We start from the raw sequence: 13261 nt of genomic DNA on the forward strand, positions 1-13261 counted from the left end.
CAGATGGATAAGAATTAGTAAGACAAAGTCTCAGATTCTCTGCAGAAGAATGTAGTAAAGAGAAAAACGGTAGCAGGTAGGGACTAGGACCATTTGCCTAGCGTCTCAGCTGTCAGCTCCTTCTAATCCCAGGGGAGCCAGAGATGTCCCCTTCCATACGCTGCCCCCCCCCCCCTTGCTGACAGCAGCAGCTCAGATGTTTAGGGCTGAGGAGCCAGCTCTTTTCTTTCTGGGCCAGGAGTTGAAGGGCCAAGGTTGCCTAGCATCCAGAGGACAGCTGAAGCACCAGTCCGCTGAGTTGGCCCTAACAGCAGGGCTGCCTTTGAGCAGGCCACGTATTTTTCTTTCATAATGGCTTTACTGGCCCCCTCTTTTTATGTGGGCAACCTCTTTCATTCTAACCATCACATGGCCCACCAGAATGCTTTTAATTAGTAGTAGTACCCAGGAAATGGTCCTATCACCCATATTACCTTAAAGAGTCAGGGGACCTGGGTCATCCCCTGTTCCAGGGAGTGCGCGCGCCTTACACCGACGGCTTCGACGCGCCAGGGTCCTGTGATTCTTTTCCAGTCGCTGTGTGCTGTACACAGGGGTGTCCACAGCTACAGTGCCTTCCCTGGGCCCGACGCGCTCTCTGGGCCAAGAAGGGTTACCAACCTCCTCAGACCTCCGTGGAAGGAGCAGGGACCCGGCCCTTGCAAAAGGGCCTCCGCTGGGAAACGTCCCTGGCGGGGCCTGGGGCTGGGACTGCGGAGCCTCTGGTGAGCGCGCTGGGCGCAGCTGCGGCCCCGGGGCACTGCGGCGGGGAGGTGGGTACCGCGGGGCCGCCTGCAGGCACCTTCTCGAGCCAGGCTCGGTCCCCGCCCGCTGCGCCACTGCCGCCCGCGGTGGAAAGCAGCGCAGCGCGTGCGCACTGCCGCGCTCACAGCCCGGCCCGTGGGCTCTCCTGGGAGGGCGGAAGGTGGGAACGTGGGAAGGCGCAGGGCCACACACCCTCCATGCCCGCGGCCCGCGCCCCGACACCTCGCGCCCAGGGTGCCTCGCAATGCCCGTCGAATGAACAGCACAGGTAAGCGCATGAGACTGCGCGATCCCGTCGGGGGCTCCGCGCCCCAGTCCGCAGCCCCTCGGTGGCCGCGGCGCCGGCAAAGTTGAACTTCGCGCGTTGTCGGCCGGCGCTGAGCGCAGGGCCCGGCTGCCGGGCGATTCGGAGCCCCAGCGTGCTTTTCTTCCCCGCGGGGCTGCGGCGGGGCTCAGGGGGAAGGGGTGCTTGGGGCGCGCTCCAGGCCTGGCCGCGCAGTGAACTTTTCCTGCGGCGGGCAGTGCCGTGGCGGCCGGTGAGCACAGCCCCGGAGGCCTGTCAGGCTGGGTGGCCTCTCTCGGTGGCCCTCCTGTCGGGACTGTGTGGAGGTGAGGCAGTATCTCCGTCGCGGGGAGGCTCGTTCAGGCGCGGGCAGAGAACTGGAGTTCCTGGGATTTAGCTGAAGGACCGGGTATTTCGATCCCTGCCCTCTCTCCAGTACAAAAGTGAGACCCTTGGAGGGAGGGAAGGAGAGGTCGAAGCGCCGAGGTGCCTGGACGAGAACGCAGGAAGCAATTAAAACTCCTCCTTTCGGATTAACAACCAAAAATTGATCGATGTGTCAGGAATACCATTGATTTATGAAAGGTGCTTATTTCTCTGGTATGGAGAATTTTATGTTCTCCAGGTGAAACCGAGTTCACCCAGCTCCAGCGTAGATTGATGTTTTAATAAAAATAAATAAAGGGGGAAAGCTCTCCTGGTCTTTGGGGACATCAAGTCTCAAATCGCAGAGTTAGACTAACAAATCAAATTGCATTATCTTTACATTTCGTATCTTTTAATTTTACGCCTAAAAATTGCAGGCAGGAGAGCGCCTTCATTTGGAAAGTTTTAATATAGTGCCTAAAAGTTCGCATAACTAGCAATCAATGTTTCATAAGCAAAAAGGCACGGGGCGCGTCGAGTAATTGTGATAAGTTGGCGGGCCTCGCGGTGCGGGCTAATGCGGGTGCGGCGGCTGTGGCGGCGGCGGCGGCGGCGGCGGCGGCGGCGGGAGGAGGAGCGGGCTCTGCTCCGAGGGCGGCGGCGGCCCGAGCCGCGCAGCGCCCGTAGATGGCGCCCTGGCCCCACGCTAGGCTAGGGAGCCGCGGCTCCGCCGGGCGGCGCGCGGGCGGGGCAGCCGACTGGGCGCTGGGCGCGGGTTCCACGCTTGCGGTTCTTTCCGACCTGGGCAGCACCGCTAAGCAGAAAAAAAATTAGGCTTGTCATTTTTTAGTTGAAACTTGGGTAGTCGTTAGGGGCTGGTGGGGTCTGTGAGTCCCGGGGTCAGTACAAGGATTCCCCCGGGAGAACTCTCCGGGACAGTGGCCTCGGCTGGGGGCGCTGGCGTAGCTGTCCGGCGCGCGGCCGGTTGGGGCACTGGTGTGTAGAAACGCGTAGGTGTGGGAGAGGGTCGGCGCCTTGGCTACGAGGATGCCAAGTTCAAAGCTGCCAGGAGATCGCCCCGGAGGATGTACTGGACTGCCGGAGGCCGCCCCTGCCCCTGACCCCGCCCCCGCGCCCCGTGCCCGTGCACCTCTCGGGCGGCTCAGGTCCCGCAGCCGCGGCTGCGGGCGCGCTTCGCTTTGCAATGTAAATTTCAGCGGGACAAATTGCTTATTAATAGTCTAGAAGAGAAGCCGGTTTCTTTCTTTCTTCTTTTCTTTATCTGTTTTTATTTCTGCATGGCTCCTAGCTATGCCCTGGGCAGGCTCGCCGCCAAGCAGTTCTCTCTTCATTTCAATATCCTAAAGAAAATGCAAATTTCCACAGCGTGGCCTTTTAAAAAAGTTAAATTAGCAACAGCTTTAAGTGACTCCATTAGTATGGAAAACATACATGCGTTTAATGTGGGAATAGCTTCCTTTTAACAGGACCCATTCTGTTCTGTAAATTTAGTAGACCCTCCGAGTTGGTACGAAATCGAGTCGCGACCGAACGTGTCGCCAAAGGCGTAACCCCTGAGCGCCAGTCCCGCCGCCGCGCGCCGCTCGACGGGTCCCTGGGCCCGAATCCCAGAGAAACCCAGCGACTGTGGGAAAAAGGGTTTGTGCAGGCAGGAGGGGAGGAGAACCTGATATATTTCTGTCCAGGGGCGATGGGCCGTCCCTTCCCTCTTGACCTTCTCGGGAAGCTGAGCTGGTTACCTGTCGGACTGATTCGGCCCTGCCACGGGCACCAAATGCCCCACTTCTGCACAGCGGGTTGGTTGTGTGCACGCTCTTAAGCTGCAGCGGAGGAGCGGGAGAAGATAGCGGAGGACATCAGTGTCCTGGTAGCCTGGCCACTCTTCCTTATCTACCTACACCCTGAGGCTCTCTACTACCCCGACTCCTTGACCCGTGTTGGCAAACTGGTGTTTCAAGCTGAATTTTATTGGCAAACTTTTGCGGGTCTTTGGCTTTCAGAGGAGAATATCTATCCTGAAATCTTTTCCTTTCCCTTCACTACAGTGGCATGGCACTCCAGTCCCGTCCAGGAAAGAGTTAAGATTTATGGTATGCTGGAGAGGTCTTGTTAGGATGTAATCTGCAATTTTAAACTACTGTGTAATAAAAAGTGAGAAGTTTTGAGACACCTTTCTTGATTATACCTTTGGCGATACTTTAGGTTTTACATTTAATTTGCATTTTGTTCTTAGTGAATATTGAAGTCTTGAGTGGAGGATTGAATTTTATTAGGACATCTGGACTGACAATATCAAATCAGACACCAGTGTCCCAAAGCATGCTAAAATTTCAGAGTTAATTAGAACACAGTGTGTTTAATTAAAGCCAATTATAATATTTGAAATTATCTGATCGATCCGTGTTTGTACAGTTTGGGTCTGTTTAAGTGTTGATTGGCGCACTTTGCGCGCCGTTCGATCTAGAAACTTCTCTGGGGAAAGTTTGCTTTGTAAACTGGTGGGGGCAGGCGGCGCAGAATCGGCATCCCAAGCGCGGTTCTGGAGTATCCTGCCCGATCGCCTTCGGGGCGCAGATAAACGCAGTTTGGGAAATCCCATCTAGTTGCTAAACCGCGGCGCTTTTTCAGGTCCGAGGGACCCCACCACGCACCAGCTGTCTTTTCCCAGCTTGGTTGCTCTCCTCCCGATTGTTTTTGCGGAGAAGCGACCTTTTAGTTTGTCAGGTGCGTTGAGAGAAGCCCAAGCTCGTCAGCGTTTGATTTGGGATTCTCGCTATGGCTGAAGAGCCCCCAGGGCTGACTCAGAACAGTGGGGTCAGCCAAAGGGACCAAAGGACCCAGAGAAAAGTAAGAACAAGGAGACAATTAACCGTTTCCCTTCTAATTTCGCACGCTACAGGAGCTGAGGCGCGCCCGGCGTTTTCACCCCCACTTGAAGACCCCTGAGTTTTCCAGGGAAGCGGTTGAGCGAGTTCACGGTCAAGTCCCTTGCCCCCCTGAGGGGTCACTCCCTTGAAACATGCATTTCTCTCTTGCTAGGGTCTGTGCGTAGCTCTCAGCTCCCGGGCCTGGTGCCGGGTGCCCGTCTCGACCCAACTCTTGGAAACACCCACGTGGGCGGCAATTAGGACTAGGCGGCGCGTGGCAGTTTTCACATGCTCCTGGGGTTATGGGTTCCGCGAGGCCTAGGTGCGCTGGACTCGCAGAAGCCGGGACCCAGGTGCTGGGGTCCGGCAAGAGAAGGAGCTGCCACCTGCCCTGGGAGTGTGGGAGTCCGGGCAGGGCTTACTGCTGCGCAGCGACACTCCACTCTCCCCACCCCAGGAGGCGCTGTTTGTCAAATTTGGCCGCCTTGGCAGGAGGCGTCTAAACGTCCTCCTTTGGAGAATTGAGCTTTCTTCGGTACTCGGGGGTCGGGCTTCAAGAACCTTAGCTGTACAGAATAAATATCGGGGTGGTGGCGGCGCAGAAAACAGGAGTCTGCGACCCTTGGGTTTTTGCTTTTTTTTTTTTTCAACCGGTGAACCCACGCTGGGCTTCCAGCCTTTTAGCACAGCGGAGAGGCGCCGGTTGGTGTGCGCCGTGTGTCAGGGGCGAGGTGCCCAGTTATTTGCCTTCAAGGGCAGGCGGGCGCAAGGCCTGGATTGGGCTCTGTCACCAGATGCCTCCTGAGGGCCCCGCGGCTTCCGTTTCCCCGCAGAAAGAGCGAAGGCACGCTCTTTGAGCTCGGGAAAACTGACCGGAACCCGGGCCAGTGCCCCTCTGCACTCATTTCAGGTCTGAGGTGGTCTGTGCCCCGAGCCCTTGAGTGCCTTTCTTCCCTGGCCTAGAGGCGAGCGTGACCCCGCGGCGCAAGATAGTGACTGGGAGCACTCAGGAGCCGCGTCTCTTACCAGCGGAGACAGCTTACCAGTGTCTGGCGGTTCCTCCCTATTCCACAGCTCCTGGAATTTTCTAGGCGCTTGTTCCCCAACCCCTCCGATCTTCCCCCGGGACTCAGGGTCAGTCCGACTTTACCTTTTCCGCTTCTTTCTCCAACCCCTGTCTTTGCTCCGTGCCTGGCCCCGTAGACTAGAACAAGGTTGGAGACCCGCTCCGTCTGAGCCGTGACCCCGGCGCGGAGGAACTGGGGGCGGGCTGCGCCTGCAACTCAGTACTAGCGGCCAGGACACAAACCACGGACCTTTGATGTACTGGCCCTCACCCTTTTCTGGAGGCTCGTGTGACACGGCCAGGCAGCCTGGGCCTGTGGCCGTGGGCCCTCTGAGGACGCCATGCCTGGCCAAACCCGCTCATCCTCTGATACTGGGGGGGGGGGGGTGTCCCACTTCCAGGAAACTCCTGGCTGGGCCTTCTCGGCGCCAGAAATAAAGTTTACTACTTTTCGGGAGGATGGTAGGGAGGTTAGTGCCCCCCCCCCCCCCGGCTCTGTGGCGACCAAGTAAGGCGCATTCTGTGTGCCCTGGACGCTAGGCCGGCGCCGGCTCTGTGGTGGGCCTCCAGTCCCGGGACCCCAACTTGGTCGAAGTTTCTGGTAGAGGTCTCAGAGGCCGACACCAGCCCAGCTCCCTGTGTTCAGGCCTAGCACCACACAGGACTGGAGGGCCCTGGTGTGTGTGTGTGTGGGGGGGATGCAGTCATAGCAGGCGCTGAACGGCTCTTTTGGGGGGAGTGGGCAGGGCAGAGGGCCCAGGCGCGCGGGACCGCCTGGGCAAGGGGCCCTAGGTGGCTGGGCAGGAAGCCGGGTGGGCCTGGGTGCTGCCCCTGGGAGGCTGGACCACTACACTAGGCTTCGGGTAGTGCGGCGCGTCAGCGGCCCAAGCGTTGCCTCAGCAATGCGCCCAGCGCTTCGCACGCTACTCTGGGAGCCGGGAGCCAGGGGCGGCGGGCGCTGTCTCTTTAAGGTCACTGCATGCTCCGGCACGACGTGGGGAGGACAGCTGGGCACTGGCCATCTGACTGACTCTGGCTTGACATCTGGGAGCCCACTGGTGTGTGGCACGCGAAGCGCTTGATGCCGCTATTTAAATGCAAATGTGAGGGGGCTCATTGAAGCCTCTCCCCGTAAATCCGCACAAAAGGAATACTTCCCACCCTCCTAGGAGGCGGCGGCGGCGGGAGTGCGAGGGCCACCCGTGCAAATCGCGTTGGGCGCGGGGCCCGAAGCGGTAGCCGTCGCGGTCGTGGCCCGCAGGGTCCCCAGCAAAGGTCAGGCTCCATCCGGCCGGCCCCTGGACGCTGGTCTGGCCCCTGGGAGCGCTGTGGGTGCGGAGGTTAAACCGCCGGTGGCCTCGGGCTGAGCAACTTCCAAAGTACCAGCCGGTTCCCCCTCTGCTCCCCCCTCCAGGGTTCCTGGAGCCCAACATTGCCCAGAAAGGGCGAGGGGCGGGGCAGGACTCCCGGGGGAGTTGGCGGCCGCGGGGACCTGCTCCCAGCACCTTTAAGGGCACTAAGGAATTGACTGGCACCCCCCTTCCCCATCTCCGGTCTGAGTCCTCTTGTACCTACCTCCCTATCAAATTGAAAATCTGAGTGTGGCATGGGAGGTGGGGGCCGTTTTCTAGGCCCCTCCGCAGCAGGCCAGGGTGGAGACCCTGCCCTGCCAGAGAGACCTTGTGCCCACAGATCGGAGCCAGCAGTGGAGTGACAAAAAAGATAAAGTTGGTGAATGATAAAGACCGTATTTTCCACGCTTTGGGTGCAGGACCAGATGATCTAGAAAATGAGCTGAAATGGATTCAGCCTCCGAGCCTGTTGTGAGAGCAGCTGATTCCCCCATTTCGGGCCAGATGGCTGCTGAACACAGATTTGCATTCATTTTCGCTTAATATCGTCCAAAATAGTGGGGCAGCTGCATTTGTTGTCAAAAAGGTTTAAAACCCCTTTTCTTTCTGGGGCAGGATCGTTACCTTATGTGATGGGCTTATAGAACTTTTTTTTCCCTCTTTAGTCAACAGTATCAGATTTAAAAGGATTTGTTTTTAAACCTTCTAATTTGGTAATCAGATTTAAATCGCTTTGGCGCGTGTAATCTGAATTAAAGATACTGTAAATGATTTTAAGCATGATACTTTCCTTAGCCCAAGGAAGAGGCACCTCCAGCCTAGGCTGGACATTTTAGGAAGTGTGCTACAAAAGAAGCTTTGTTTCCTATTTCCAACTTCATCTTTCCCTAAAAGGCACTTTGCATATTCTGACAATAACACTCGCGGGCCGCTGGCCCTGCGTGAGCCCCGAAGCTTCTAAACATGCGGAGACAAAGCATTTCTCAGCCGCACCCTCCACTGATGGCCAACTTTATTCTGCGTTGTTTCTCCATGGAGAAAGTATTTCCTCCTACCCACGGGTCTGGTTTGCGTGGAAAGCCTGGGCTTATTAGGAATACAGAAATTTTCTTTTAATTTATCGTGAGTAGTTTCCATACACTTTGATTTAAGGTTATTAACATTCTATAGACAGTGGCATCTTTAATATGTGGCGATCGCTTCTAAAGACTAATCTCATTACCCTCAAATAGTCATAAAATATGATTTTATTATACTTACGTATTTAATTAGACGGCCGGCCCCGTAATGGATTTTGAGATGGGACTGGCGCAACAGCTTTGATAATTCACTTATCTTTGGCAATAGTCATTAACCCCCAACACCAGCAAAATAGATTGCTTTCCAGCACATCTCTTCGCTCACCCCTTCCAAGAGGCGTGGGGGGGGGGCCCAGATAACGTAAATCGGACTTCGATTTTCCCGATTAATTAAAATATTAACGCATACACTCTGCCAATTCACGAAAAAGGGGAGTGCTTCCCCAGGCCCGGCGGGAAGAGGCTACCCTGTGACACTTACATCCTGAAACCTTTTTTTAAAATCAGAAGGACCTGATTTTTCTTGGCAGGAAAGTGCCCGGGACAGCTAGCTCCTGGTCGTCCCTTGGGTCTCTGCTCCGCGTTGCGCAGACGTCCTTTGGGCTGGCTGCGCGCCTGGGCGCCTGAGTCCCAGCCGCAAGAGCTGGGCCGCGGGACCCACGCCTTGCTGGCACCCGGCTACCCCACCGATTCCTCGAAACCAGGTCGGGAAGCCGCGCGTCGCGAGCTCTCTCGGGGCCTGGCGGCTCCGAGGGCAGGGCACCGGCGCCTGTGGCGTCCGCTCGGCTTTTAAAGCGGTTGGCGCCAGGGAGGTCTGGCTACCTCGCAAGTCGCGAAGCCCGACACTAGGTCTGCGTCGCCGGGCGCTCTTCTCGTCTGCCCAGAGGCCTGAGCCTTCTTTGTCACTGCCGCGCCTAAGGAGAGCCCGGAGACCCGGGACTCCCGCAGTCAACGGGCGAGAGGGAGCATCTGGCGGAACCTGCCTCCGACGTGGATCTCTGGCCCAGCCCTCGGCGGCCTCCGCCAGGGTAGGAAGCATGGGGCGCCTGGAGGGGCTCGGACGGGAGCAGAGCGGCCCCGCAGCAGCCTTAGGTCTGCTTAGAAATCAGGCTGAGCCGCGCATCTCGCCTTGGCGGGGGAGTCCCGGACACCTTCTACCCCCTCCCCCAGTTCTTCTTCCGCCCCACCCCTGTAGTCCCCGTCGGCGGTCAACCTGATACTTCCCACTTTTCCCTTTGGGACGCCCCAGGGTGAGTTGCAGCCCTTTGCATTTATGGCATGCATTTGGGCTACTCAGGGCGCCTCGCACCCTCCCCCCTTTGAGCCCAGTGTGTTTTGACTGTGTGGCAGGTTTTGCAGTGAGGTATTAAGGGTCCAAGCTGCAATTGTGCACTGACTGTGTTTATTTCTTCTCAAGATTTATTTGGGCGAGAGTAACTTCCTTGGCTGAGGCTGGGCTCGAGGAGCCGCGGCGCGTGGCCGGGGGAGGCGGAGGCGGCGGCGGAGCTCGGCAGTGGCGGGGCTCGCGGGGCTCGCGGGGCTCGGGCCGGCTCGCCGCGCCGTCAGGCAGTCAGTCGGCTAGCACGGCGGCGGTGGCGGCGGCGGCGGCGGAGGCGGCGAGGGGCGCGGCGAGGGGCGGCCGCTCCCATATATGGCGCAGGCGCCGCCCCCCGACGTCACCCTCTGACAGCGCCGCTCCCGGGGGCTTCGAGTTTTGGCTCCCGGGAAAGGGTCCATTCCTCGGGGAGAGAGGGCTGAGTTTTGTGCGCCTCCGTCCGCTGCGCGCGCCGCTCCAGGCCCCGCCGCGCCCCGCCTGCGCCCGGGACTGCGCCGAGGCACTCACTGCCCCGTTTATTTGTCTTTGGAGCAGGCGGGCCGCGCCAGAAGCGGGCGATCCCGCAGTGTCCTGCAGCCGCGGACGCCGCCTGGCTAGGATGACACCACGTTGAGCCCGCCTGCAAACAACAACAACAACAACGCCGCCGCGGCCACCGGTCCTGCTCCGCCGAAGCGCCGCGCCGCTGCAGCTGGTGTCGCCACCTCCGCGTCCCTGGCTGTCCGGAGCGCCCGGCCGCTGGTGTATGTCGCGCCTGCCCAGGACGGGCTGAAGCCGGCGGCGGGCCGGACCGCAGGCTCCGAGCGGGGCGAGGAGGCGCTTTCGGCCGGGAGCTGCGGCCGCCGCCAGCAGTTTTCATGTTTGGGATTCAGGAGAATATTCCGCGCGGGGGGACGACCATGAAGGAGGAGCCGCTGGGCAGCGGCATGAATCCGGTGCGCTCGTGGATGCACACGGCAGGCGTGGTGGACGCCAACACGGCAGCCCAGAGGTACGTACCGGCCGCCCCCGCGCGCCCCGGCCCCGACCCGGCCCGGCCCCCGCGGCCAGCCGGCGCCACGCTCCTCACCGGGCCGCTGTCTCTTTCCTCCCGCAGTGGCGTGGGGCTGGCGCGGGCGCACTTCGAGAAGCAGCCGCCTTCCAACCTCCGGAAATCCAATTTCTTTCACTTCGTGCTGGCGCTCTACGACAGGCAGGGGCAGCCGGTGGAGATTGAAAGGACCGCTTTTGTGGACTTTGTGGAAAAAGAGAAAGTAAGTGCACATATAATCACACCCTCCCTCTCTCTAGAAATGGGAGGCAGGCGGTGCCCGCGCGCGGGGCCTGGAGTGCCCCCTCGGCGGGACCGCTCCACCGGGCGACCCCGCCACCGCTGCCACGTGCAGGCGCCCGGACCCCGCCGGGGGCCTGGCAACTTCTCTGCGCCCTCGGACTCACTCGGGGCAAGGAGAACACTAGGCTTCCAGCAGGAAAGTGACATCACCGCACTGCTCCGAGCGAGGAATCCTGCCTGCCCTGTGTGAGGCCAAGCGAGGGGCCTCGGTCGTGGAGGGGGACCGAGCGCGGTGGCCACGCCTGACACCACCACACTAAATGCAATTATTTATCGTTGCTTTCAGGAGCCAAACAACGAGAAAACCAACAATGGCATCCACTATAAGCTCCAGCTACTGTACAGTAACGGTGAGTACCCGCTGCCTGTTTCCTGCCCTCTCTGCCCCTGGGCACTGGCGCTCCCTTCTCGAGATGGCTACAGAGCATAAAGATTTTGAGATTAAAATGACATGGATGTAAACACGAAATCTTCTCATGGCATAGAAGGAAAACAAAACATAAACGATCGATAAGTCGATGGCACTTCACATGATTAACTGGTGGGGCTTGAAGTAGAAAGTAAAAAGGGGATCGATATAGGCTCCAGCAGAACATCACTTTTAAGTGACTTTTTTCAATTTTGCAAATTAATGTTAATTATTGGGATGGGGGTAGTTCCGTAGACCCAGCATAACTTAACTTCCTGAGCACGGTTTTTAAAAAAATCCTCCAGAGGTATTGGAAAGAGTTCTAACTCTCACTCAGTTTCCATTGGGTGCTTTTTTTTTTTTTCTCCTAAAAATAAATGCCCACCTGGGCCCACTCGCCCGGAAAGCAGGCCTGCTCTCAGCCAGGCAAATTTCTTGCATTTTCAAATGCAAACTCTTAAGAGTCCTAAGGCTCTTAAGAAAAGAAAAATAAAGTGAGAAATGATGGGAGTTATCTTTCTCCCGCTTGAAAGGATAGCCTAAGTTTGTTGTATCACAGAGGCAGCAGTCCTGAGGCACCGATTTCCTGTGGCCTCGGTGTCCTTTCCCAGTTGCAGTGCTAAAATCCTGTTGAGAATTTGTCTCTGTTTTTTGCAGGAGTCAGAACAGAGCAGGATCTGTATGTTCGCCTCATAGATTCAATGACCAAACAGGTGAGAAAGTTTCCGCCTCTGCACTCGTTTTTGCTGCTGCGCTGGGGTCCTTCTTGGGTTGGAGGAGTGGAGACTGAGGAATGGGTCTCATGTATTTGTTTTTCATTTAGCTTCCTTGACATGCTAATGAGAATTTCATATTTATTGGTATAAATGAAGCGATTGGTAAAATAGTTTGTTGTCATTAGAACAACACATATATGCTTTATTAAATGACTTGTGATTGGAATCAAATTCTGTCTTAATTAATTATGGTAATTAATATTTGACAGAAACTTTTCCAGATTCCTCCTTGTTAATTTTAAATGTTTCTTTTTCTGCTTGGAATCATTTCATTGATTTTTGTTTTCTCTAACAAAGGCAACTTACTCCTTTCCAAAGCCCATCGAGTTGGGCTTGATTAGTTCATTTTTTCTCCTTTCCACTGTGATGGTCTAGTAACGGGAGACGTTTATTTAGATTTAAAAGTTAAATGTGTTGGGGTGAAAAGTCACCTTGTTCTCCTCTAGCCCATCTTCACCTCTCAGCCCCCCATCTCCATAATTCAAACTCTGAGCTCCAGGGGTCACTCGAACCCGTCCACTGCTCTGTTCCCTCTCCCACCCTCTGTCATTCCTTGTAAATAACATAATTACAAGCAGTTCCTTATTAAATTATTTAACCTGTCTTGGTCAACTTTTCCGATGATAACTATTGGCTATCAGTAATGTGATTAAGTGCAGAAAAGCGATCCATTGCTTTTTGACATTGTGCAGTGTCTGGCTGCTGGTTTTGTGCTGGGTGGTGTGTTGTTTTTGTTGTCTTTAAAGGGATTTTTTTCCACTTTCTTAGAATGTTGGGGCGGGGGGAAAGGTCCAGTTTGTAAATTAAATTCACTCGGAAAAGACTGATTTTGAATGTACTTGTAAGCTAGACTTCATGCTTACAAATGAAAGTAGCTGCTTCATTTTTGATGCTAACTTTAAGAATTGTGAGCCAAATAGAAAGGAGACCCTTGGTGCTTCCTGGAGCCCAGCACACATGCCTCCCACCCTCTCAAGGCAATTAGTTTGTGCATTTCATTTCCCTTGGAAAAAAGTTTGTCCTTAGCTAGGCAATCGGGGTGTTAGATATTAATGTCTGCATCAGAAAAACAGTGTGGTTTTCTCTTAGAGTAAAGCAGATCTGACAGGTAAAACCCGGTCTTTCTGACAAAGACACAGCAATGCCCTTCAGTGATTATTTCACTTCATTCAGAGAAGCCTCTGGAACTCGGCTGCTGTTTGTCAGACTGCTTTTATTTCCTTTGTATATAGGGACGAATGTTTTCAGAAATCGCTGTCCTCTAATTAGGAGGTTTATGCAGGCAGTGCTAAGTTTCTCTGCTGTGCATTGAGGAGAGGTTTCTTAAGTACACTTTTATTGTTCTTTAGCCTTGTACCTTTGCAGTATAAACAGTGCAGAAAATAAAGGCATTTAATCTCCTCTCACTGACTGAGGTGGGGGGGGGAGGAAAGAAATAGCCCAGTAACTGATCAAAGAGTCAATGGCGCTGAACCGACAGTTTATGGATTTCTGTTTGTGCTACAAAATAAAAAATAAATCAAATATAAATACGGGGATCCATCGGAGGACAAGCCATTCTCTCAGAGT

The 13261-nt window shown here is 55.8% G+C and overlaps 1 protein-coding gene across 13 annotated transcripts in view; it reads left to right on the plus strand.

The window, feature by feature from the left end:
- The first annotated feature begins 944 nt into the window (after positions 1-944).
- Ebf3 (EBF transcription factor 3) overlaps positions 945-13261 on the plus strand; it is a 131858-nt gene continuing 119541 nt past the window's right edge. For 5 of the 13 annotated variants that reach the window (XM_021253261.2, XM_021253262.2, XM_021253264.2 and 2 more), the window contains exons 1-4: positions 9563-10165; positions 10271-10427; positions 10794-10857; positions 11574-11629. In XM_021253261.2, the coding sequence (XP_021108920.1) occupies positions 10032-10165; positions 10271-10427; positions 10794-10857; positions 11574-11629 (411 nt within the window). In that variant the 5' untranslated portion in view covers positions 9563-10031. Of the gene's footprint in view, positions 1073-8591; positions 8867-9560; positions 10166-10270; positions 10428-10793; positions 10858-11573; positions 11630-13261 lie in introns of those variants that run through there. The other 8 variants (XM_021253258.2, XM_021253260.2, XM_021253267.2 and 5 more) reach the window with 5 other exon arrangements.

Source organism: Heterocephalus glaber, unplaced genomic scaffold (genome assembly GCF_053883595.1).
Source record: "Heterocephalus glaber isolate CG9 unplaced genomic scaffold, H.glaber_assembly_v1.0 deba00001497, whole genome shotgun sequence".
NCBI classification, from domain to species: domain Eukaryota; kingdom Metazoa; phylum Chordata; class Mammalia; order Rodentia; family Bathyergidae; genus Heterocephalus; species Heterocephalus glaber.